Here is a 27,193-nt window from a genome sequence, read left to right on the forward strand (position 1 = left end):
GCTCTGAGGGAGCTTGGGCTCAATGATTACATATCAGCCCTCAGAACACACAGGAACAGAGGGCAAATTTGCCCCTAAAATACCCGGGAAAATCAGTAGGAGCTGCAGGTAGAACTTCTGAGGAGCTACTCTTCAATCACAGGCTCAATCTTGTGACATAGTTATTCGATGGCCTAGTGGTATTGTCATGGACTACTAATTAGGAGCTTAGATTAGAGTGGTGCTGGAAAAGCACAGCAGGTCAGGCAACAATCGAGGAGCAGGAAAATCGACATTTCGGGCAAAAGCCCTTCATCAGGAATGCGTGGGAAGAGGTGTAATCCAGGTAGCTGTGGGAGTCAGTGAGTTTGTAAAAAATGTCAATATCAAGTCGGTCATCATTAATGGAGATGGAGAGGTCCAGGAAGGGGAGGGAGGTGTCAGAGATGGTCCAGGTGAAGTAAGAAAAGGTATAATCCAGGTAGCTGTGGGAGTCGGTGGGTTTTACAAACCCTGATGAAGGGCTTTTGCCTCAAACGTCGATATTCCTGCTCCTCGGATGCTGCCTGACCTGCTGTGCTTTTCCAGCACCACTCTGATCTAAACTCTGGTTTCCAGCATCTGCAGTCCTCACTTTTGCCTTATTAATTCGGAGACCCAGATAACTTTCTGCCATGGCAGATGGTGGAATTTAAATTCAGTAAATATCTGGAATTAGGAGTCTGCAGTTGTTGGGAAGACAGAGAAAGGGATAGGTCGCAGGAGGGGAAAGATGGAGAGATGGGATCGCTAAGGATTAGGAATGAACAGAGAGAGAGAGAGAGAGACAGGACACTATAAGGGTTAGGTGTGGAAAGAAAAAGGAAGACTGCAGGAATTGAGAAGGGGTTGCAAGACAGAAGAGGAGACTGCAACATGGGGAAGGGAGGCTGTAAAAAGAAGAGTGAGATTTAGGGAGATTGCTAAGGTTTGGTACAAGAGAGGAAAGTCAGGGTATTAGGAAGGAGGTATGTAAAGAGAGTGAACAATTTTAAATGAAACAGTTTTAAGAAACTACTCTTCCAACCCAAGAGGCAGGAAAACTGTAAATTCCTGAGGTAGTGAATTCCTTGTTGATTAATGTGGAATCTCTAGCTTAAGGATGCATGGGATTAGAATTTATCTGATGGGTGGTAGGGAGTGGAGAGTGTACTGGATGCAGTTGTAATGTACATTGTGGATTGTTAAATGTAACTCTGAGATTGTGATCTAGGCTGCATTGAAAAGGTTAGGAACTGCCTGGTTAATATCTTCCAGACATAATGGAAATTCATTGGCCGTGAACTGTGTGTTTACGGTAATGGCTTTTAGCATTTGGAAGTGTCAGTTATTTTGAAACAAAAACTTTTGGTTCTTCTGCCTGTTTTTTGTGCTAATTTACATAACTGTGGTTACAGGCAGTTAATGATTTGAGTTGTGACATGAAACCAGGCAGGAAGGCAAGTAGTGAGAATCACTCTGAGGTCTCCAAACAGATATGGACAGGATAAGTGCGTGGGCAAAAAACAGGCCGATGGAAGGTAATGTGGTAAAATGTAAGGTTGTGCATTTTGGCAGGAAAAACAGATAAACTGAATATTACTTAAATGTTGTTGTGGTTCTGTTCGACGAGCTGGGAGTTTTTGTTACAAACGTTTTGTCCCCTTTCTAGGTGACATCCTCAGTGCTTGGGAGCCTCCTATGAAGCGCTTCTGTGCTGATTGCTCCGGCATTTATAACGGTTTGAATCTGCCGCTTCCAGTTGTCAGTTGCTGTCCGCTGCAGTAGCCAGTATATAGGGTCTAGGTCGATGTGTCTGTTGATAGAATTTGTGGATGAGTGCCATGCCTCTAGGAATTCCCTGGCTGTTCTCTGTTTGGCTTGCCCTATAATAGTGGTGTTGTCCCCTTCGAATTCATGTTGTTTGTCATCTGGGTGTATAGCTACTAAGGATAGCTAGTCGTGTCGTTTCGTGGCTAGTTGGTGTTCATGGATGCGGGTTGTTAGCTGTCTTCCTGTTTGTCCTATGTAGTGTTTTGTGCAGTCCTTGCATGGGATTTTGTACACTACGTTGGTTTTGCTCATGCTGGGTATCGGGTCCTTTGTCCTGGTGAGTTGTTGTCTGAGCGTGGCTGTTGGTTTGTGTGCTGTTATGAGTCCTAGTGGTCGCAGCAGTCTGGCTGTCAGTTCGGAAATGCTCCTGATGTATGGTGGTGTGGCCAGTCCTTTGGGTTGTGGCATGTCCTCATTTCGTTGTCTTTCCCTCAGGCATCTGTTGATGAACTTGCGCGGGTATCCGTTTTTGGTGAATACCTTGTATAGGTGTTCTTCTTCCTGTTTCTGTAGTTCAGGTGTACTGCAGTGTGTTGTGGCCCTTTTGAATAATGTCCTGATGCAACTTCGTTTGTGTGTGTTGGGGTGGTTGCTTTCATAGTTCAGGACTTGGTCTATGTATGTGGCTTTCCTGTATACCTTCGTGGTGAATTCTCCGTTCGGTGTTCTCTGTCCCATCACGTCTAGGAATGGGAGCTGGTTGTCCTTTTCTTCCTCTCTTGTGAATCGGATTCCTCTGAGTGTGGTGTTGATGATCCGGTGTGTGTTCTCTATTTCTGTGTTTTTAATGATTACAAAGGTGTCGTCCACGTATCTGATCAATAGTTTGGGTTGTAATTGCGTTAACACTGTTTTTTCTAACCTTTGCATTACTGCTTCTGCTATGAGTCCGGAGATCGGTGAGCCCATGGGTGTTCCGTTGATTCGTTTATATATCTGGTTGTGAATGTGAATGTGAAGTGTGGAACCAATGCCACACTCACAGGAATCCAATTCACAAGAGAGGAAGAAAAGGACAACTAGCTCCCATTCCTAGACGTGATGGTACAGAGAACACCGAACGGAGAATTCACCACGAAGGTATACAGAAAAGCCACACACACAGACCAAGTCCTGAACTATGAAAGCAACCACCCCAACACACACAAACGAAGTTCCATCAGGACATTATTCAAAAGGGCCACAATACACTGCAGCACACCAGAACTACAAAAACAGGAAGAAGAACACTATACAAGGTATTCACCAAAAATGGATACCCGCGCAAGTTCATCAACAGATGCCTAAGGGAAAGACAACGAAATGAGGACATGCCACAACCCAAAGGACTGGCCACACCACCATACATCAGGAGCATTTCTGAACTGACAGCCAGACTGCTGCGACCACTAGGACTCATAACAGCACACAAACCAACAGCCACGCTCAGACAACAACTCACCAGGACAAAGGACCCGATATCCAGCATGAGCAAAACCAACGTACAGTACAAAATCCCATGCAAGGACTGCACAAAATACTACATAGGACAAACAGTAAGACAGCTAACAACCCGCACCCGAACACGAACTAGCCACGAAACGACACGACCAGCTATCCTTAGTAGCTATACACTCAGATGACAAACAACATGAATTCGAAGGGGACAACACCACTATTATAGGGCAAGCCAAACAGAGAACAGCCAGGGAATTCCTAGAGGCATGGCACTCATCCACAAATTCTATCAACGGACACATCGACCTAGACCCTATATACCGGCCACTGTAGTGGACAGCAACTGACAACCGGAAGCGGCAGATTCAAACCACTATAAATGCCGGAGGAAACATCACAGATGTGCTTCACAGGAGGCTCCCAAGCACTGAGGATGTCACCTAGAAAGGGGACGAAACGTTTGCAACAAAAACTCCCAGCTCGGCGAACAGAACCACAACAACGAGCACCCGAGCAACAAATCTTCTCACAAACTTTGATTACTTAAATGTGGAAAAACTGCAGAAAATTGCAGCACAGAGGAATTTGGGGGAACCTGGTACATGAGTCACAAAAAGCTAACATCCAAGTTCAGCAGGGAGTAGGAAAGGCAAATGGAATGTTGGTCTTATTGCAAAGAGAATTTTCTTTTAAAATTCATTCATGGGCTGAGGTTCTTGCTGCATAGGTCAGCATTTATTGCCCATCTCTAAATGCCCAGAGGGTAATTAAGAGTCAAGCAGATTGCTGTGGGTCTGATGTGACTCAAGGATAGAATGGAATGATGTCAGTTTCCTTCCCTAAAGGACACTAGTGAACCAGATGGGTTTTTCCTGGCAGGTGATTCATGGTCATCATTAGACTCTTAATTCCCAATATTAATTGAATTCACATTCCACCATTCTGCCATGGCAGGATTTGAACCTGGTTCCCTAGGGCAATACCCAGATCTTGGATTAACAGTCCAGTAACAATACCAAAGATCATTGCCTCCCCTTAGTGGAGTACACAATTGCTGATCCTATACAGGCAGTGCAGAGATGGTTCACTGGGTTGGTCTCAGGTATAGACGTATTGTTTTATGAAGAAAGGTTGAGTAAGTTTGTACTCACTGGAGTTTAGAAGAACGAGAGGCAAACTTATTGAAAATTGTAAGATTCTTAGGGGGCTGTACAAAGTTTAGCAGGTCAGGCAACATTTGAGGTGCAGGAGAAGAGTTTATTTCCCTTTGTGGGATAGTCTAGGACAAGAGGGCATAACCTCAGAGTAAAAGGGTCACCCATTTAAGACAGATATGCAGATTTCTTTTCTTTCAGGGGATGGTGGAGTTCTTTACCACAAAAGGCTGTGGAGGTTGGGTCACTAAGGAGATACAAGGCTGAGGTAGACATGTTTTTAATCAGGGAGGGAACCAAGGGCGATGGATAAAAGGTAGGAAAGTAGACTCGACGGATTATCAAATCAGCCATGATCTTGTTCGTTGGTGAAGCAGAGTCATAGAGTCATGCAGCGCAGAAACAGACCCTTCGCTCCAACCAGTCCATGCTGAACATAATTCCAAACTAAACTAGTCCCACCTGCCTGCCCTGGCCCGTATCCCTCCAACCCCTTCCTATTCATGTATCTACCTAAATGGCTTTTAAACATTGTAATTGTACCCGCAGCCATCACTTCCTCAGGAAGTTCAGTCCAATCGTAAACCACCCTCTGTGTAAAGCAATTGCCTCTTATGTCTTTTCTAAATCTTTCTCCTCTCACTTAAAAATGTATCCCTAAGTCTTGAAATCCCCCTTTGTAGGGAAAATACAGCTACCATTAACTTTATCTATACCTCTCATTATTTTATAAACTTCTATCATGTTGCCTCTCAACTTCCTACGCTCCAATGAAAAAACTCCCAGCTTATCCAACCTTTCTTTATAATTCACACCTTTCATACCTGGCAACATCCTGGTAAATGTCTTCTGAACCCTCTCCAGCTTAATAATATTCTCAAGGTTTGTGCGAAGATTTGTAGCTCGGGTGCTCGTTGTTGTGGTTCTGTTCGCCGAGCTGGAAGTTTTTGTTGCAAACGTTTCGTCCCCTGGCTAGGCGACATCATCAGTGCTCTGGAGCCTCCAGGGGACAAAGACAAACAGGAAGACAGCTAACAATCCGCATACATGAACATCAACTAGCCACGAAACGACACGACCAGCTATCCCTAGTAGCCACACACGCAGACAACAAGCAACATGAATTCGACTGGAAAACACTACTATCATAGGGCAAGCCAGACAGAGAACAGCCAGGGAATTCCTACAGGCATGGCATTCATCCACAAACTCCATCAACAAACACATCGACCTGGACCCAATATACCAACCACTACAGCAGACAGCTGAAACTGACACCCGGGAGCGACAAGGACAGACCACTATAAATACCGGAAGAAACATCAAAGAAGCGCTTCGCAGGAGGCTCCAGAGCACTGATGATGTCACCTAGCCAGGGGACGAAACGTTTGCAACAAAAACTTAATAATATTCTTCCTATAACTGGGCGAACAGAACAGGACACAGCATTCCAGAAGAGGCCTCACCAATGTCCTGCACAATCTGAACAGTGGGGGCCAAATGGCTTACTTCCGCTCTTCTGTCTTCTGGTCTTGAGGTCTTACAGTTTATTAAGACAGTTATTGAGTATAGTGATGAATTATTCTAATTCTGGTTCTCTGTGAGCCCAGTTAACCCATATGTCAGCAGATGTGGTCACTACTTGATTGCAATAAATGAGTTAGTGAGCATGGAAAAGTAGACCCCGAACATCAAAAGTAGCCCTTGAGAAAATCTTAGGAAGACTCGTTGGGGGAGAACAAAAGATATGTTCATCCCTGTTGCTAATTCTGAAGTGAGTGAGGAAGGTTAAGGGGAGTCAGTGGGGCTAGGATAACAAGGGGCTGGTGAAACAGGAGAAACACCTGCTCTCATAATTCCTCTCCCTGGCCTGAGGGCCAGGACATATCTCTGGTGCCCTTTACTTGAACTGTGTTCCAGGAGGAAGGTATTCCTCAGAGAAAATGCTCAAGACGATTGTCTGGAGCAATGCTTAGATTTTGATTTGAACCTCCTTAGTAGAATGAGTTATTTCTCCTGCTCAGTTGGCCAGATGGCTGTTTTACGAGGCAGAGTAATGTCAAGTGTTTGATTTCTGTATGACCTTATAGTCACCATGAAGGACTCAACCTCTCCCCTTGCCTGAAGCATGGTGACCCTCAGGTTAAACCACCACCAGTCCTCTCCCTCTAATGAGAGACTAGCCCTATGGTCCAGGTAGGATTATGGTAATTTAACCTTTTACCTTTTATTCCTTCTTGTACTTAAGGGATAACTAAAACGCCTTGATAAACTGACTCACTGACAATGTTACTAATCTGTCGAGGTTATTACTGTGAGCGATCTCATATCTGATACTGAGAGCCTTTAGTATTTCCACAGTAGAAAACGTGTCGGTGGCTACATTCAAAGCCAACGCCACCAGGGAAAGTGGTGTGATTTTGGGGCCCTTTGAAGTGGTTTGTGATCGGTGACATCTGTACACCAACCTCCCCAGTTACCGCAGGCACTCGGGCCTGGCTTTTGTTGCTGGGTTGAAAGCCCGTTACTTATACGATGTAGATGCTGGCCTTAACTCACCTGATGAAGACTATCACCTGAATGAAAGAGCGATGCTCCGAAAGCTAGTCTGCTTCCAATTAAACCTGTTGGACTATAACCTGGTGTTGTGTGATTTTTAACTTTGGCCTTAACTCATAGGACATTGATGAAATGGCATTGAACTGTAGAATAGCACTGTATGGTGCCTATTGTATGGTACATTATTTTGCATCGTCTTTCTTGAAGGCATATTCAGTGCTCTAATGCCCTCTCCTTAGTACACTCCTTTACATGATCTATTTGATTCTTATTCTGCCTTGTGCATTATCATTGGAGAGAAAGCAGGAACAGGTACTGTGTTGGATAATCAGCCATGATTGTATTGAATGGGGAAGCAGGCTTGAAGGCCAAATGGCCTCCTCCCGTTATCTATGTTTCTTCTATCCACTCTATGCATCACACAGTGCTGAGATCATATTCTGTGTGACCTGGTGGAATCTCCATTATCTGGTTTAATTTTCCTGTCTTTACAAAAAGCATTTCCTTTGACTCACAATGAACATTAACATAGAAGAGCTACGATATTTATTTTAATGGTGATTGAGACGGGAACATTAATGGTGTGAAATATGTGGAATTCCAGGTATGGTGCTGATTCCAAAGTGGTGCACTTCCTTGGCAAGGTCAAACCTTGGGACTACTCCTACGACCCAACGACAAGATGCGTGACACGAGATAGTGACGATTATTCCACCATTATTCACCCTGGGTTCCTCAACATTTGGTGGGACATCTTCACGACATCAGTCTTGCCACTTCTTACAGAGCACGGTATCTCAAAGGAGACTAGTTCTGGCACGCAGGAGGTATGTTGCATCGGGAAATGTAGACTTAAGCATGCTGTAGCACTGACAGGCAAGTTGGATGGGAAATTTTTGACATGTTGGAGATCAACTAACATGTAGACAAGTGGCTCTAAAAGAATTGGCCCCATTTAACAATGTGACTTGTAGATATCTTCCTGAGGAAGAAACTCTTCCTGCTGAAATAATTTTTGGTCAATAAATTAATTAAATGAATGCATATATTTATCCTCTTAGCTAATGGTCTAGTTCAGAGGTTGCCAATTTTTTCCCATTGCTTACTATTTTTTTCCAGAGCTACCATTGGCCCGTGTCACTCCACCAGGGTACAAATATCATACTAAACGAAAAAGCTGAAACAAATGCGGGTGTTGTAAGTCAGAGACAACATAGAAATTGCAGGAAAAGCTCAGCAGCTCTGGCAGCATCTGTGGAGAGAAATCAGAGTTAATGATTCAGGTGGAGTGAGTTGTGAGGACGGGTCACTCGACAGGCACCTGGATGGGTACATGAATAGGAAGGGTTCAGAGGGTTATGGGCCAAGTGCTGGCAAATGGGACTAGATTAGGTTAGGATTTTTGGTCAGCATGGACAAGTTGGACCGAAGGGTCTGTTTCTGTGCTGTGTATGTCTATGACCCGAAACGTTAACTGTGATTTCTCTCCACAGATTGTGCCAGAGCTGTTGAGCTTTTCCAGCAATTTCTATATTTGTCTAAAAATCCCATGATTTAACCCCTTGCTGGGGGTGTACAAACGACCCTCACCCCTACCATGTATTTCCACCAATGCAGCATTGCCTCACCTGCTGATACGACAGTTTTTTTTTCCCATTTCCCATTACCTCAAAGACTTGTCACAATGTCACAAACCCCAGCCTGTCCAAACCATGGTTACAGCACCTCTCATTCATCCATCACTGATGTATACTGGCCTCCGTCCTACATCATCTTTAATATAAACCACTCAACAAATTACTTGTGGTCTTTCTGCACATTTTCTCAACAATGCCCTCAGTTTTAAATGACCTCCTTTGTCATTGTCCACCCCATGGTGGTTCTCTCACTTTACCTCACCAGCTATTGATAGAATCACAGGATCCCCTACAGTGTGGGACAAGGTCATTCGGCCCATCAAGTTCACACCAACCTTCTGAAGAGCATCCCACTCACTTCACCCTAATCCTGTAACCCTGCATTTCCCATCACTCATCCACCTTCCCGGCACACCCCTGGGCACTATGGGCATTTTGGCACAGCCAGTCTACCTAACTTGCACATCTTTGGACAGATGTGATAGTTTCTCCACGATCTCCCTGACCTACTTCTGCATGTCCACCAGTCTCTTCTTCTGTCAAAGTGTTTTCAAAAGCCATCATTTTGGCCAGGTTTTGTTCAGCCCATATCAAAGTTTCCCTCTACAACTCACATCCCATTTCCCTGTCCCCTTTCCTCTGTGGTTTGAACACTGTTGGAGTATTTTTCTTTATGTTTCACATTTTATGTGTTTGCAATCTTCCTGTTTGAATTTGCAATCAGATTATTGAGTTGGCTGTGCACAGAAATCTGCTGAATTATTTTTTCCAACAAGACAATGCATGCACACATTTATAGAAAAAGGAAACGGTGCAGAAAGTCAATGACATCTGAAATTTTCTGATTCTGATATCAAAAGTTAATGTTCAGACAAAGGTATCAAAGCCTTGGAATTAGAATCCCTACAGCGTGGAAACAGGCCATTCAGCCGTAAAGTCCATACTAACCCTCTGAAGAGCATCCCACCCTGACCCAGTCCATCCCTGTAACCATTTCCCATGGTTAATCCATCCAGCCTGTACGTTCCTGGACACTGTGGGCAATTTAACTTGGCCAGTCCAGCTAACCTGCACATCTTTGCACTGTGGGAGGAAACCCACACAGACATGGAGAGAATATGCACACTCCACACAGACAGTCACCCAATGCTGGAATAGATCCCAGGTCCCTGGCACTGTGAGGCAGCAGTGCTAACCACCGTGCCACCCCTGGAACACTATGGGCTAAATTGGTGGGGTTTTTTTTGTCCTGTATCACATGGGCCCAGCACCCTCCCACCCTGACTACAGCCTCCCAGTGTCTTTATGCAGATCAGCAGCACTGGAATCTTGAAGGCAGCAGGCTCAGAATCACAGAATCATTATGGCACAGCAAGAGGCCATTCAGTCCATCATACCTATCCCTGAGAACCAATCTGCCTAATATCCCTGCAATCCAAATAACTATCAAATACCCTCTGGGATACCACAATTGAACTTGCCACCAGCACATTTCCATACCCAAACTACTCGCTGTGTGAAAATGTTATTTTTGTCACATCACCCATTGCTTCTTTCGCCCATCCCTTTACATCTATGTCCTCTCATTCTTTTGTCTTTTACACGTGAGAACAGCTTCTCCCTACCTACTCTGCTCAAACTTTTGAGAACCTCTTTCAGTCCCTGTGCAGTCCTCTTCGCTCCAGGGAGAACAGTCCCTTCTTCAAACTAGCCTTATCGCTGAAGCTTCTCACTCCTGGAACTATTCTTGTAAACCACTGCGTTCTCATCTTCCCTGTAACACAGCACCCTCAACACTCCAGAAGACCTCTAATGGGTTTCTCATACAAGATCAACATCACCTCCTTACTCTTGCACTCTATAAAGCCAAGAGCACTGTACGTGCAACTGGTTTCCTCTACCATCTTCAATGATCTCTTCACATATATACCCCAATTTTAATTAACCTGTTCAGACATGTTATCATCTACCTGAAGGTAGGTGGGACTTGAACCCTGGACCTACTAGCCCAGAAGCAGGGGCATTACCATTGTACTACAGGACCCTGCCAGCTCCCTGTAGTTTGGAAACGGTCGAGTCTCCCATTGAGATTTCTGACCCATGCAAGTAGAGAGAGAGAGGTTGTTGATTACCACATTCCCCCAGCACTCTGTTCCTGGGCCATGCCTATGCATTTGGAGAAAAACACACCAAACTGAGCCAACGTCCACCAGGAATCAGGCTAACTGTCTTTACTCCACTTACACATGCACCCAATGGAAAAATAATGGGCTAAAATGAGGGGAAAAATTGATAAGACTTGAGACAATTTCTCTCAGATAGAGCTCTTGCGGTAGTGTCCCTACCTCTAGGGCAAGAGACTGGGTTCAAGTCCCATCTGCTCCAGAGGGTACATCTCTGAAGCCGTTGTTCAGAAAAATATCTAGGCAATTTCTCTTCCAAACAGCGGTATTCCCAAGGGGAATGCGTGTCTTAGTTTGGGAAGCATTGTCCTTAGTTGAATAAATTACTCCCAAAAGACTGTGTGGGAATGAAATGGTGACTTCTACTTTATTAAGTTTAGGTTTGTAAAGGGATGGTTTCGGTCTCAGTTCTCACTACGTTCGTCATTCAGGACAACGAGAAAAAAATGACCAGCCCAGTTTCTGCCTGCTTCTTGATCTCTGCTCTGTGTCAGTCAGAAATGTGTCTCCTTCCAACTAAGTTAGGAATACAAAAGGGCACACTGCAGTCTTGGCTCGGGCTGACCATTTGGGCCCTGGACATTTGCTTCATCAGGCAAGATGTTGAAGCAACAACTCCCGCAACCCTCTCTTTTTTTTAAAAAACATAAATCAGAATTGGGGCAAATGTCCAACTTCTGTAAAACTGGTGGCCAGAGTTGGAATTCCAAGTTGGATGAGGGATGAAACACTTGTGTGCGTGCATCCATGGGTGGGATATTACCCCTTGGAAGCTGAAAACCCACCTGATGACAATATTCAGGCAAGCCTGTAAGAGCAAAAGGCACCTGAAGCAGGAATACGGGCAGGTCCAAAAGCTGCAAATCTGTAGCCGGACGGAGCTCCCTGATTGAAATTCAGCATGTTCCACCTGGGTTGACCAGACCATAGGCCACCAGACCAGTGGGTTCTTAAAGGTGGCTGCTCACAAAAAAATTGAGAAAACCCTGAAGAAAAAAGTCACTTTTTCTTTTTGGTTTGGAAGCCAGGGTGCCCCTTTGATACCTTGAGAAAACGTCAGAGGTGCTGTTGACGCGATTGTGTACCCACCCTCCCCTCGCATCGCCTTCCAGCACACATCCCGCTCCCCGCAACCCCCCATCCGTTCCTCTAGCCCTGACCGAATGGGAGGCAGAGGGTATACGCCACCCTTCTCGGGAAATGGGAACGATCCTTCAGCGTTCGCTTCCCCAGCAGCGCGGTTCAATGTCGCCTGATGTGCAAAATCATTTTCTCAACCCGGTCCCACCAGTAAAATTCAGACCTGCGGCTCTGAGCCGGCTCCCTCAACATTCGGCCATTGCTTCGGTCTTAAATTCATGGTTTGTCGGAACTCTGGAAGGCGGTCGAGATGAGAAGCCATTGTTGTATGCAGTAAACTGATGTGTGAAAGTTCCCACATTGACTCTTTTTCTCTGTCTTCACAAATATGTCTGGCAACCTTTCAGCTGTCATGCTTGGTCTATGCACTGGCTTTCACTTGTGGCCTGTCATTCTGTAGGAAGGTATGCTCAACTTCAAAGGTCCCTGTCCCTACAATCAGTTCTCATTCAACTTTTTGTTTCTTGGTTAATTAACTTTTTTATCAGGGAAAATCTTTGCTAACTCAATAGTATTGACGTAAGTGTTGTTTAAAGATTGTGCGAGTGAAGTACGTGACTTCTTAGTTAAAAAAAACAATAGGTCAGCTCCTGACACTTGCATGGGAGATTTTTCTGTTTGCATTTTGTTTATTGCTTAATAATGATCAGTGCAAAAGTAGATTGCTGATCAGATATAGAAAGACACGTTAATTAGCTGATGCGTCCTCGTGTTATATAATTCAAAGTTTCAATCGCAATTAAAATCTTTTACAAAGATGGTCGATGTGCCTTTGCAGACGTTTAAAGCTTATGATAACCCTTTCTCATTTTGAAAACTTACAGGAGGATAAGTTCAGTGAGGCTGTCTCCCAGCTTTCAATCACCCCGCCTGATGAAGTGGTCTCCTCAGATGAACGCAGGAAGAAGTGGGAACAGGGTCAAGCTGATTACATGGGAGTAGATTCCTTCCAGAACATTCAAAAGAAGCTAGATGCTTACTTGAACTAACAGCAGGTGACTGAAATCCCCACGTGGTTACCAGCGAGGACGGAATACAGAAGGTCTACAGCATCTAGGTTGGAGTTCAGTGCATGGCTGGTTTGTACCTAACCTGTTAGTGGCATGGTTTGAAAGGGGTGTTGCTATCAGGCTGTCTCCTCAGTGATGAGCGTCTGTAGTGAGAATGTAACAGAGAGACCAGTGAACATCATCTTTCAGAAACCTGAAGTAAATCTCTTCCCAGTATTCAATACTTTGCACATTGACATACTGCCTACTACTGTAATGTTCCTCCAGAAGGCTTTTTGCTTAACTTAGTAAAACAGACTTAATTAAACTTTTGAACTGTGTTATAGACACTGGGTTTAACAGTATTTTACACATGTTTTAAGTAGCTTCACATGCATGAAAGCCAATAAACTACTGCCTCCCCCGAACACCAGCACCCATGCTTTACAAAGGAAATATTGTACCCCTTTTTCCCATTGTGAGAAAAAAAAGTAATTTCTATCTTTGATGGTAAAAGATAAAACCTAGGGATTGAATTTCTGCAAACTGTACATAACCAGTACCTTAAAACAATGGTACATAGAATTGAAGACTTTTTCAACCTGTTCTGGTATTCGTGTTGTGATTAACCTGCTGACCATCAATTTCTATGTGCCTCATAGCACTTTACCCATGAAATAAACTTATTGGTTTGAAATTGTTGAACTTATTTTTTAAATACATCTTCCGGTGGGTTTAATTATCTCACTTTCCCAACTCTACTGCATTAAGTTTCAGATCTCCATCAGCAATGTTTCAAAGCTGCAGAATGGATGCAAAAAACAAAGGCTTGCATTTGTATACCGCCTTTCATGATCTCAGGGCTAATGTCCTTAGAGTCATACAGTATAGAAGGAGGCTCTTTGGCCCACCATGCCTATGCCAAGCAACAAACACCAAAGTACACGAATCCCATTTACCTGCGCTTGGTCTATAGCCTATAATGCCCTAGCATTTAAGTGCTCGACTTAAATTGCAATAGTACTTGCCTCCATCACCCTCTCAGGCAGCACAATCTGTCACCCACTGGATGAAAAAATCTTTGCTCAGATCCCCTCCAAACTACTTACTCCTCACCTTAAATTAATGCCGTCTGGCCATAGGCATGTCGGTTGTGAGGAAAAGATTCTCACAATTCATTGTGTCTATGCCTGTCATAATGTCGTATACCTCTATCAGATTTCCCCTCAGCCACCTCTGCTCCAAGGAAAACAAACCCAGCCTATTCCAATGTCTTCAATCTATTCCCAGAATTGAAGTTTCTCATTCCCTTCTGCACACTCTTCAATGCATTCACATCTTTCATACCACACGTGGTTCAGTGTTTAGCACTGCTGCCTCATAGCGCAAGGGATCCAGGTTCAATTCCACCCTCGGGCGATTGTCTATGTGAAGTTTGCACTCACCCCGTGTCTGTGTGGGTTTCCTCCCACGGTGGCACAGTGGTTAGCACTGCTGCCTCACAGCGCCTGAGACTCGGGTTCAATTCCCGACTCAGGCAACTGACTGTGTGGAGTTTGCACGTTCTCCCCGTGTCTGCGTGGGTTTCCTCCGGGTGCTCCGGTTTCCTCCCACAGTCCAAAGATGTGCGGGTCAGGTGAATTGGCCATGCTAAATTGCCCGTAGTGTTAGGTAAGGGGTAAATGTAGGGGTATGGGTGGGTGGCGGGTCGGTGTGGACTTGTTGGGCCGAAGGGCCTGTTTCCACACTGTAAGTAATCTAATCTAATCTAATCTAATCTATGTGCAGGGTAGGTGGATTGACCATGGAAAATGCACTGTTGCAGGAATGGTGTAGGGAGATGGGTGTGGGTGGGATTTCTTTGAGAGGGTCAGTGCGGATTCACTGGACCACATGGCCTGCTTCCATATTGTAAGGATTCTATGTGTGTCTAGAATTGTACACAATACTTTAGCTCAAATCTGATGAGTACTTTTACAAGTTCAATATCACCTCCTTGTACTTGTACTCTAAAGCTCCTACTAATAAAGCTGGAGAATTACATGCTTTATTAACTGCTCTCTTCACCTGTCCTGCCTCCTTCAATGATCTGTGCACATTTACACCCAGCTCCCTCAGCTCCTGCATCCTATGTAGAATAGTACCTCCCTATTTTATATTGTCTTTCAATGTTCTTCTGACCAACTTCTGTTCTCATTGGAGAGAAGAAGACTAAGAGGGGATTTGATAGAGACATACAAGATGATCAGAGGATTAGATAGGGTAGACAGTGAAAGCCTTTTTCCTAGGATGATGACGTCAGCTTGTACGAGTGGGCATAACAAATTGAGGGGTGATGGATTTAAGACAGATGTCAGAGGCAGGTACTTTACTCAGACAATGGTAAGGGCGTGGAATGCCCTACCTGGTAAAGTAGTTAACTCAGCCACATTAGGGAGATTTAAACAATCCTTAGATAAGCACATGGATGATTTGGGGATAGTGTAGGGGGTCGAGCTGAGAATAGTTCACAGGTTGGTGTAGCATCGAGGGCCGAAGGGTATGTTGTATTGTTCTATATTCTATGTTCTCTGCATTGAACATTATCTGTGATCTACCTGCACAGTTCACCAACTTGTCAATGTCCCTTTGAAGTTTCACACTGTCTTCTTCACAGTTCAAGTACACTTGGCAGATTGCGTTCCCTATTCTGGATTAGTGGTGCTAGAAGAGCACAACAGTTCAGGCAGCATCCGAGGAGCAGGAAAATTGACGTTTCGGGCAAAAGCCCTTCATCAGGAATAAAGGCAGAGAGCCTGAAGTGTGGAGAGATAAGCTAGAGGGGGGTGGGGGTGGGGAGAAAGTAGCATAGAGCACAATAAATGAGTGGGGGAGGGGATGAAGGTGATAGGTCAGGGAGGAGTAGGCCATCCAGCCCTTTCCAGCCTACTCCACCATTCAAAATGATCATAGTTGATCATCCAATTCAGCATCCTGTTCCTGTTTTCTGTTGTTTGATTTCCCTCACCACCAGACGCCTGGAGGAAGAACTCCTCATCTTCCGCCTCGGAACACTTCAACCCCAGGGCATCAATGTGGACTTCAACAGTTTCCTCATTTCCCCTTCCCCACCTCACCCTAGATCCAAACTTCCAGCTCAGCACTGTCCCCATGACCTGTCCTACCTGCCTATCTTCTTTTCCCACCTATCCACTCCACCCTCCTCCCTGACCTATCACCTTCATCCCCTCCCCCACTCACCTATTGCAGTCTATGCTACTTTCTCCCCACCCCCACCCTCTTCTAGCTTATCTCTCCACACTTCAGGCTCTCGGCCTTTATTCCTGATGAAGGGCTTTTGCCCGAAACGTCGATTTCGCTGCTCCTCGGATGCTGCCTGAACTGCTGTGCTCTTCCAACACCACTAATCCAGAATCTGGTTCCCAGCATCTGCAGTCATTGTTTTTACCTAGATTGCATTCCCTAGTCTGGCCTACGTGTGATTCCAGACCCACTGCAATGTGCTTAATGCTTAACTGCCCTCTGGACAATTAGAGATGGGTAATAAATGATGGCATGTATTACATCCCATGAATGAATCAATATAGTATTGACCCCATGCTCCAATCATCATGTTTAATAGCTTCATCCTTCTTGACATAACAATATTTTTGACCTTATTGCATTGTTTGCTCTTAAAACAAAGTCTGTGGTCAATGGTTCAAATCCCAAATACTTAATCAATTAATTAAGCCGGAATCGAAAATGAGCCACGTTTATGGTGACCATGAAACTACCATTAGTTGCCATAAAACAAACCACCTGGTGCCCTGATGCCCTTTTAAGGAAGGAGTTCAGGCCTCCTTGCCTGCGCTGGCATACATGTAACTCCAGACCTATAACAAATGGTTTACTCTGTAATGGCCGAGCAAACACTCCGTTCAGTTCAGTTTGCTCATCAGTTAGGGACAGGCAACAAGTACTGGTCTGGCCAACAATGCCACATCCCATGAAAGAGTAAGCAACACAAAATTGAACAACCATCTACTACTGAATTTGCCTCAAAGTTTAGAAATGTAGTAAATATGAGTAGGCCATCCAGCCTACTCCACCATTCAAAATGATCATAGTTGATCATCCAACTCAGCATCCTGTTCCTGTTTTCTGTTGTTTGATTTCCTTTAAGCCTAAAAAAAACTAACTCTTTCTTAAAAGCATTCTTAGGGCAGCACAGTGACTCAGTGGTTAGCACTGCTGCTTCACAGCGCCAGGGACCTGGGTTCAATTCCAGCCTCGGATGACTATCTGTGTGGAGTTTGCACGTTCTCCCAGTGTCTGTGTGGATTTCCTTCAGCTGTTCCAGTTTCCTCCCACAGTCCAAAGATGTGCAGGTTAGGTAAATTGCCCATAGTGTTCAGGGATGTGGTGCTAGGTGCATTAGTCAGGGGTAAAAATAGGGGAGTGGGTCTGGGAGAGTCACTCTTCGGAGGGTCCGTGTGGAGTTGTTGGGCCGAAGGGCCTGTTTCCACACTGTAGGGATTCTAATTCTAAAGTTCATTGACTGTTGCGTCTTCAGTCGCTTTCTGTGGCAGAGAATTCCACAGGCTCCCCACCTTCTAGGTGAAGAAACATGAAGGGCATGGATAGGGTAAATAGACAAGGTCTTTTCCCTAGGGTGAGGAGTTAAGAACTAGAGGGCAAAGGTTTAGGGTGAGAGGGGAAAGATATAAAAGGGACCTAAGGGACAGCTTTTTCATGCAAAGGGTGGTACATGTATGAGATGAGCTGCCAGATGAAGTGGTTGAGGCTGGTACAATTACAGCACTTAAAAGGCATCTGGATTGGTATATGAATAGGAAGGGTTTAGAGGGATATGGGCCAAGTGCTGGCAAATGGGACTAGATTAATTTAGGATATCTGGTCGGCATGGACGAGTTGGACCGAAAGGTCTTTTTCCATGCTGTACATCTCTACGAATCTGAGAAATCTCATTCCTAAGTTTGTGCCTGCCCCAGTTTCCTCTCTGTGCTACACTTTTTAAAAAAAAACCTTCACCATGAAACTTAAATCCTATATAAAGGTTGGAATACTATTCAAAATGCTGAGACCAGTATCCTAGAACTTCCTTCACATTCCTGAAATTTGAAATGCATCTACCATTTTTAGTATGGCATGTGCAGTCACCAAATTTGACATGACATTTCAATTACGGAGGGACAGTGACATAATAGTAATATCACCAAACAGAACCATATGCTATACTATTTGGATTGTGCGTTCAAATTCCACCTTACCAACTGATGAAACTCAAATTCAATTCATACAAAATCTGGAACTGAGACTTAGTTGTCCTGGTCCCTATCACTGAGACTCTTACTGACTTTCATTTTAAAAAGATCTGGTTCATTAATATTCCTTTAAAAACTTTTCATTTGAAATGGAACAAACGGCTGTTGTATCTATTCAACGGGTCACAAAGAGCCTCAACGTCCAATTTTTAAGCTGGGAATTCTTAATGATTGGCTATCCAAGTTGCTTTATAGCTTTTCAACTGAGACTTTACCAAAAATAACATCTCCGATGGAACCACAGTTCCTGGAAGTGTTCGGCTAAAGGGATCAATTGCAGTTAATAGCAAGAAAGGCTGGAGGCAAGACATTCGAACATTGTTTTTCTCAGTTGGATGGTGACGTGCAATACTGCCAACATGGGGGTGGTGGATGGAATTGAGAGAATGCCATTTGCAATCAGCTGACTGAGCTGAGGTTGCCAGCATTTAAACGATACTAACTGGAATACATTTCTAATGTTCTCAGGATGTACTTGTGTAATAGTTTGGCAGAACAACTCAGATGCTAAAAATAAAGTGGAAAGTCTTGAGGGAGTGGTGTTATCTGCTGATCTTTTTGCCTTCATAACAGTCAGGCATGGTATCACTACTGCTTTTAAGACAGGGCTAATAGAAAGGACTCAGAGGATGGTTCAGTCCATACGTACCAACCAACCCTACCTTCCTGTCACCATCCATTTCAACTCCCCCGATGACATGTCCATTCTGAGCCTCCTCCATCACCTACATAAGGCCACTCGCAAATTGGAGGAACAACACCTCATCTTCTGCCTCAGAAGCCTATAACCACATGGCCTCAACATTGACTTCACCAGTTTCCAAATCTCCCAACCCACTCCAGGTCCAACCCACTGACTTGGCTCTGCCCTTTTGACCTGACCGACTGTCCATCTTCCTTCCCACCTATCCACTCCACACTTCCCACCAGCCTATCACAATCACCTCCTACCTTCACCCACCTATTTCCATTCCACCTACTTTCTCCCCAGCGCACACCCCACCCCCCACCCCCATTTGTCTCTCAGCCCTGTTTCCCTCTCCTCATTCCGATGAACAGCTTATGCCCAAAAGGTTAACTCTCTTACTCCTCAGATGCTGCCTGACCTGCTGTGCTTTCTCCAGCGTCACATTTTACTGGCTCTTACTTCTCCAGCATCTGCAGTCCTCACTATCTCCTAGTCTAAAGGACATGTGATGTAGAAACAAGTACAGAAGAAACAAAATCAGAAATTGCTGGAAAAACTCAGCAGGTCCAGCTGCATCTGTGGAGAGAACGGCAAACGTTTGGTGTCCAGTGACCCTTCTTCAGAACACTTACAGAAGGAACACTTTGCATATTCTAAGGACGAGAAGCTTGAGTTGGCCATTCAGCCTATCACTCCTGCTCCGCCATTCATTAAGTTCATGGCTGATAGAGTCATACAGCATGAAAACAGAGCCTTCAGAACAATTTGTCAATGCTGAACAGGTTTCCCTAACTACACTAGTCCCATTTGCCTGCGTTTGGGCCTCCAAATCTGTCTAAATGTCTTTTAAATGTTTTAACTGTACCCACAGTTACCCTTCCTCTGACAGTTCATTTCACATACAAACCACCGTCTGGGTGAAAAAGTAATCCCTCAGATCCCTTTTAAATCTTTCTCCTCTAACTTTAAAAATATGTTGTCTATTTTTGAATTCCCTTACCATAGGGAAAAGACGTTTGCTATTCACCTTATCTATGTCCTTCATGATTTTATAAATTTCCACAAGGTCACCCCTCAGCTTCTGATACTCCAGTGAAAGTAGTCCCAGCCTCTGCATGTAACTCAAACCATAAGACCATAAGACATAGGAGTGGAAGTAAGGCTATTCGGCCCATCGAGTCCACTCCGCCATTCAATCATAGCTGATGGGCATTTCAACTCCACTTACCAGCGTTCTCCCCGTAGCCCTTAATTCCTCGAGACAACAAGAATCGATCAATCTCTGCCTTGAAGACATTTAGCGTCCCGGCCTCCACTGCACTCCGTGGCAATGAATTCCACAGGCCCACCACCCTCTGGCTGAAGAAATGTCTCCGCATTTCTGTTCTGAATTGACCCCCTCTAATTCTAAGGCTGTGTCCACGGGTCCTAGTCTCCTCGCCTAATGGAAACAATTTCCTAGCGTCCACCCTTTCCAAGCCATGTATTATCTTGTACGTCTCTATTAAGTCTCCCCTAAATCTTCTAAACTCCAATGAGTACAATCCCAGGATCCTCAGCCGTTCCTCATATGTTAGACCTACCATTCCAGGGATCATCCGTGTGAATCTCCGCTGGACACGTTCCAGTGCCAGTATGTCCTTCCTGAGGTGTGGGGACCAAAACTGGACACAGTACTCCAAATGGGGCCTAACCAGAGCTTTATAAAGTCTCAGTAGCACATGTCTGCTTTTATATTCCAACCCTCTTGAGATAAGTGACAACATTGCATTCGCTTTCTTAATCACGGACTCAACCTGCATGTTTACCTTTAGAGAACCCTCGACTAGCACTCCCAGATCCCTTTGTACTTTGGCTTTACTAATTTTCTCACCATTTAGAAAGTAGTCTATGCTTTTATTCTTTTTGCCAAAGTGCAAGACCTCGCATTTGCTCACGTTGAATTCCATCAGCCATTTCCTGGACCACTCTCCCAAACTGTCTAGATCCTTCTGTAGCCTCCCCACTCCCTCAGTACTACCTGCCTGTCCACCTAACTTCGTATCATCTGCAAACTTCACTAGAATGCTCCCAGTCCCTTCATCCAAATCATTAATATATAATGTGAATAGCTGTGGCCCCAACACTGAACCCTGCGGGACACCGCTCGTCACCGGCTGCCATTCCGAAAAAGAACCTTTTATCCCAACTCTCTGCCTTCTGTCAGACAGCCAATCCTCAATCCATCCCAGCAGCTCACCTCAAACACCATGGGCCCTCACCTTGCTCAGCAGCCTCCCGTGTGGCACCTTATCAAAGGCCTTTTGAAAGTCTAGATAGACCACATCCACTGGGTTTCCCTGGTCTAACCTACTTGTCACCTCTTCAAAGAATTTGGTGCCGTAACTCGGATACAAACCGAGGTTGCTGCAGTCCTGGTAACCTCTTTCTGAATGCTTTCCAATTTAATATCCTTCCTCTAGCAGGGTACACAGTATTCCAAAAGTGGCCTCTCCAATATCCTGTACAACCTCAACATGACATCCCAACTCCTACTCAATGGTCTGATCAATGAAGGTAAGTGTGCTAAATGCCTTCTAGATCTCATCTCAACCTCAACTCCACTTTCCTGCCCCATTCTGTATAACACATCAACCTGCCACTAATTAAATAATGTACCTCCTCAAATTTATTCAGTGTTGTAATGTCAAATGCACTCTGGGGTAATGAATTCCACAGATTCATGACCCAGTCAGAGAAGCAATTCCTGCTTATTCGTATTTTAAATCATCATCATAGAATCCCTACAGTGTGGAAACAGGACCTTTGTCTGCCACCCTTTAGCCTAAATCCTCACATCCTGAAAACTCTTGCAAGTATAGGCTTAAAATGCTCAATCTCTCCTCATACAACAAGCTTTTCATCTCTGCAATTAATCTTGCGACTTTCCTCTGACTTGCCTTCAAAGCAATGATATCTTTTCTCAAGTAAGGTCAAAACTCTACACAATACTCCAGCTGTGATCTCACCAATACCTTATACAGTTGCAGCAACATTTTCCTAATCTTCTACTGCATTCCTTTAGCAATGAATGTTAAAATTCCATTTGCCTTCCTTATTACCTGCTGTACCTGCATACTAGCTTTCTGTGATGCATGCACAAAGATACCCAGATCCCTCTGCACTGAAGTTGTCTGAAATTTCCCTCCACTTACATATGTTTCCTTTGTATTCTGAGCAAAATGAATAACATCACATTTATCCACATTAAACTCCACCTTCCAAATTTTAGCGCATTCACCTCACCCATCCATTTATAATTTTGTTTTTATTTGAGTAAAAACAAGGACTGCAGATGCTGGAAACCAGATTCTAGATTAGAGTGGTGCTGGAAAAGCACAGCAGGTCAGGCAGCATACGAGGAGCAGGAAAAATCGACGTTTCGGGCAAAAGCCCTTCATTGCAGCTTAACTCTCTGATCTATTTTAGTGTCATTCTGCAAATTTGGCTTTAGTATATTCTATCTGTGCATCTAAGTCACTAACATAGATTTCAAATAGTTGGAGTCCAAGGACTGAACTGTGTGACTAGTTACATTTGCTGAAAATGTGTTGCTGGAAAAGCGCAGCAGGTCAGGCAGCATCCAAGGAACAGGAAATTCGACGTTTCGGGCATAAGCCCTTCATCAGGAATCCTGATGAAGGGCTTATGCCCGAAACGTCGAATTTCCTGTTCCTTGGATGCTGCCTGACCTGCTGCGCCTTTCCAGCAACACATTGTCAGCCCTGATACTCCAGCATCTGCAGACCTCACTTTTTCTTCGATTAGTTACATTTGCCCACCATTTATCCCACCTCTCTGCTGCCTGATGGTGAGCCAATCCTCTATCCAAGCAAATGTATTACTCCTACCTCTGTGTAACTGTTATTGGGTTTCTGGTTCCTTTTCGAAAACATAGCATTGACAGATTCTTACCTCCATGAATGAACAAATATATTGGCATGAGAATTCATCGGTTGCGAAGTAGATTTGTGAGACTTTCTTCCTAACAACAAGTGATGTGAGGTGGGTGGAGGGGTAGGAAACCATCAGCCAGGCTACAGGGAGAATTCTTCTTCTTCATTGAACAGTCATGGAGTCTTTACATTCACCTGCAAAGATATATACATCAGGAATTCTCAGGCAGTTTTCCATTGATGCATTTCATCACTAAGAGTGCCTGTGATGCCTCAATATAAAATAGCTTCCATGAAAACCTATCCTTCACTCAGTCACATCAACCCAATGACCCCAGAGATGATTTCATCCTCATGAATACAACCTAAAATCCTTTAATCATATATAATTTAAATCAATCTGAATTATTCAGTCACAGGAAACCAGTGATTCTCGCATGTTGTAAGACTCTCTTTGTCAGTAATAACATTGGCCAATAGCCATCAAAGGAAGCGGGTCTGTTTAGTCAGCATGTTAACGAAACATCTGCCCATAAAATCTCCGAGAGCAATGCCGGCTTGTAAAGGTGACCTTCAATGAGATGCTGCACAATATTCATTCTCTGATTTGATGCAATTTATTGTAGTCATGTGTGCCTTATTACAGTGTAAAGTTTTGTTTTGCAAGCAGTATAGGCAGATCAAAGCGAACAAGGACCTACAGATCATAGGGTGCTTAGTCAGAGCAAGGCGTACAAGGTTATACTGCACAAGAGAGCACAAAGCAAGAGCAACATTAACCTCAAATGTCATTGATCTGGTTAGAGAGCTCATTCAGCGGTCTAATAACGGCAGGGGAGAAGCTTTTGAACCTGCTGATGCGTGTGATCAAGCTTTTGTATTTTCTGCCTGACAGAAAGGTTGGAGGAGAGCATTACTGGGGTAGGTTGGGTCTTTGATGATATTGCTTGCCTTTCTGCAGCAAGAAGTGTAAATGGAGTCGATGTTGGGAGGTTGGCTTCCGTGATGCTCTGGCCTGTACACACAACTTTCTTATGGTACTGGGCAGAGCAGTTGACATACCAGGCTGATGTGCAGTTTGCTTTCCACAGCACATCTGTAAAAGTTACTGCTACTTTCCCAATGGAAATGGGTACTGAGGTCAAAGATGAACTAAAATGTAGTTGAGCTACTGCTTGAATGTTTGTTCCCTCATCCTCCTGGACAAGGACATTTACAGAATCCTAAACACTCACCATGAACGCAGAACAGACAGCTGCATTATTGACTCCCTTTCATGATGACTGCTTTTATATTGGTCAGCTAACTCAATAATGGGCAGGCTTCCACACTGTATCCACCATTTGTACTTATAGCACTGTCACCCCCATCTTCTGAAGCTGTCCATTACAAACAAACCGCAGCCATGTTCTCATTTCATATTGCCACCAGTCATTCAGACAAGAGTCTTCAGATGGTGAAATACTTGCACTTGCAGATATTTTTAATCAATATGTTCAGACACATCTCTGGACTGAGTGGGACTTGAAGCAGAGTCTTCTGGTCTGAGGTAGAAACACAGCCACCGTGTGACAAGAGATTTGCATTTGTGAACTGAATTGAATTAGATTTATAGACTATAGAACCTCCAGTGTAGAAACAAGCCATTCAGTCCATCAAGTCCACAGGGACCCTCCAAAGATCTTCCCATCCAGACCCATCCACATTCCCCTACCCTATCCCTGCATTGCCCATGGCTAATGCACCTAAACCTATCCATCCCTGGACAATTTAGAATGGCCAATCCATCTGACTTGCATATCTTTGGACTGTGGGAGCAAACCCCACACAGACAAAAGGAAAAATATGCAAACTCCACAAGTCAGTCGCCCGAGGCTAGAATTGAACCCGGGTCCCTGGTGCTGTGAGACATCAGTACTAACCACAGTGCCACCTTATTCGTGTCTCATACTCTCACATGAGTACAGTGGAGTTTACAAGTCACCATTTACAGCACCATCTTAGGCACAAAAGGTACATATCCTAGAGTACACATTAGAAAAAAAACAGAAAATAAAGAAATAAAAAGTCCAGTATAACAGACCTTCAAAAGTACAAAATCACAGTAATAAATTAGAAAAATGAAGAGATTAAGAAGTCACAATAACAGTGCCTTTTGCATTTTTAAGATGCTCCAAGATCTTCAAGGTCTGTTAAATGATTTTTTTTCTCTTCCCAACAGTCCTCAGCAGCCCTAACTTATCAAATGGCACCCAGTTGCGAACTGAGGAATTGAATCTTCCACTTTCTATCGCTGTAACCAATCTAACCGGCCTGTGGGAAGCTACAAACATGAGCACAAAGTTTTATTTGACATAACAGGTGGCCAGCACATTCACGCTATGTTAGAGGGTTAGCCATAATGAAGGTTTACGAGCAGTTGTCGTGTATGTAGAATCCTTCTTCACGTGACATTCCTTGTAGACTGATTCATCTCCTCGACTGGCAGTGAGGAGCTGGCCCCGTGTTACTAATATAAACTAGGCTTCATGTTCAGGAACGCCTGAGAGTAACCTCCATGTAACACACAGTTGCTGATTCTGAATTCACTGCAGCCTGCACAGACACCTTTGCAGTTGCCTGCAGTGAGCAGCCACACTGGAGAATTAACAGAATGTGCTGAAATCCAACTTTTAAAAAGAGTGAAACTGTATCCACTATCAAACTATGCTTCATTCTTACCATTCCGATGTGACATTTTAATTTAAAAACAGAAGTGTTCAAATTATGACAAATTGAAACAAAATGTTTCTGCTTTAATGTTCTGAGCTATGCTGTGGAACTTAATCATAGTGAGTAGTGTACAGACTGTACTTGCTGTGAAAACAAGACTCTCTGTTACTTGTCCTCCCTCTCATCAAGGCTGCAGTGACCTCAGCAGATCTACAGGACTCTGGGAAAATTTCTAGTCTGTGATGTATTGGCATATTTGAGACAGGCTACCATTGCTCTCCATACCTCTGGAGGAGGGTAAAATAATAGGCCACAGTTCTCACACACATAGCGAACAAGTTCAGATGGAATATCCACTCCACCCTCTTCTCCCTGACCTATCACCTTCATCCCATCCCCCACTGTACTCTATGCTACTCTCTCCCCACCCCAACCCCCCTAGCTTATCTCTCCACGCTTCAGGCTCACTGCCTTTATTCCTGATGAAGGGCTTTTGCCCGAAACGTCGATTTCGCTGCTCCTTGGATGCTGCCTGAACTGCTGTGCTCTTCCAGCACCACTAATCCAGAATCTGGTTTCCAGCATCTGCAGTCATTGTTTTTACCCCATGTACTGAGAAGCCCTCCTGTACATACATAAACCACTAGAAGCCTTTGCACAAAGAGAAAAAGGGGCTTTCAGATAGGAGCTAGTTTGATCACCTAAATCAGGAAATACACCACATCATTCCTCTCCTCACATCCTGCAACCCATCTGCTACTGAAGCCTTCACCTAGCACTTTGTTAGTCCCAAATTTAACCATCTCCCTATTCCCCTCCCATTTGAGTAGGTGGATTATTTTGTGCTGGATAGTTTGAGGCTGGAGTGTTGATCTGATAAGTGGAGAGCATGCAAGGCAAATGTGCTGCTGTTGGCCCTTTGTCGGGGCAGTTGACAGAACGGAGGTCACCATGCGAGCCATAGTCACTGCACAACCTGTAACCAATTGTCTGTTTGACTAGCCAGATCAGTGAGGGGTGGTAGCAGCCTATTTGAGTTTCTGGATTGTGCCAGTTTGGCTTCAGGCTGGCTGGAGGCACTGCTGGTTCGGGGGAGTCAGGTCTCCAACAATTTAACTGAGCTGCTACTGGGGTCATGTCGTGTACACACAGTCACTTGATGATAGTATGTAGAGTGGTTCAAATTGCACAACGATTGGCATTGGTGATGGTTGGAAGCTCAGGAGGAGGTCAAGAAGGATCATCCACTCAGTATTTCCGATACCCTCTGGTAAAGAAGGTTGCAAATACTTCTGACTACACTTGCGAGCCTTCACTGAACCACCGCCAGTGATCTAGCCTGATGGTGATGGAGGTAGAGAGATAATGCAGAGACATGGATTTATAGGTTTCAATGGCTAGACTCATTCTTAAACCTCTATCAGAAAGCACCCATAGTGGTATTTTCAACAGGAAAGCTAGACTTGATTTCTCATCACAAGGGCCAGAGAGGGACTGGTTAGCTCAGTTGGTCGGACAGCTGGCTTGCAATACAGTGACTCCAAAGGCATGGGTTCAATTCCTGAACCATAGAATGCCTCTAGTACAGCAAGAGGCCATGCG

The 27,193-nt window shown here is 44.4% G+C and overlaps 1 protein-coding gene across 1 annotated transcript in view; it reads left to right on the top strand.

Moving 5' to 3' along the window:
• The window catches only part of LOC132821424 (glycogenin-1-like), an 89,201-nt gene extending 75,575 nt beyond the window's left edge, over positions 1–13,626 (top strand). Inside the window, exons 6-7 of the mRNA XM_060834009.1 lie at positions 7,585–7,807; positions 12,765–13,626. Coding sequence (XP_060689992.1) covers positions 7,585–7,807; positions 12,765–12,929 — 388 coding nt within the window. The 3' untranslated portion in view covers positions 12,930–13,626. The remainder of the gene's footprint in view (positions 1–7,584; positions 7,808–12,764) is intronic.
• Positions 13,627–27,193: the final 13,567 nt, after the last annotated feature.

Source organism: Hemiscyllium ocellatum, chromosome 13, assembly GCF_020745735.1.
Source record: "Hemiscyllium ocellatum isolate sHemOce1 chromosome 13, sHemOce1.pat.X.cur, whole genome shotgun sequence".
NCBI lineage: Eukaryota > Metazoa > Chordata > Chondrichthyes > Orectolobiformes > Hemiscylliidae > Hemiscyllium > Hemiscyllium ocellatum.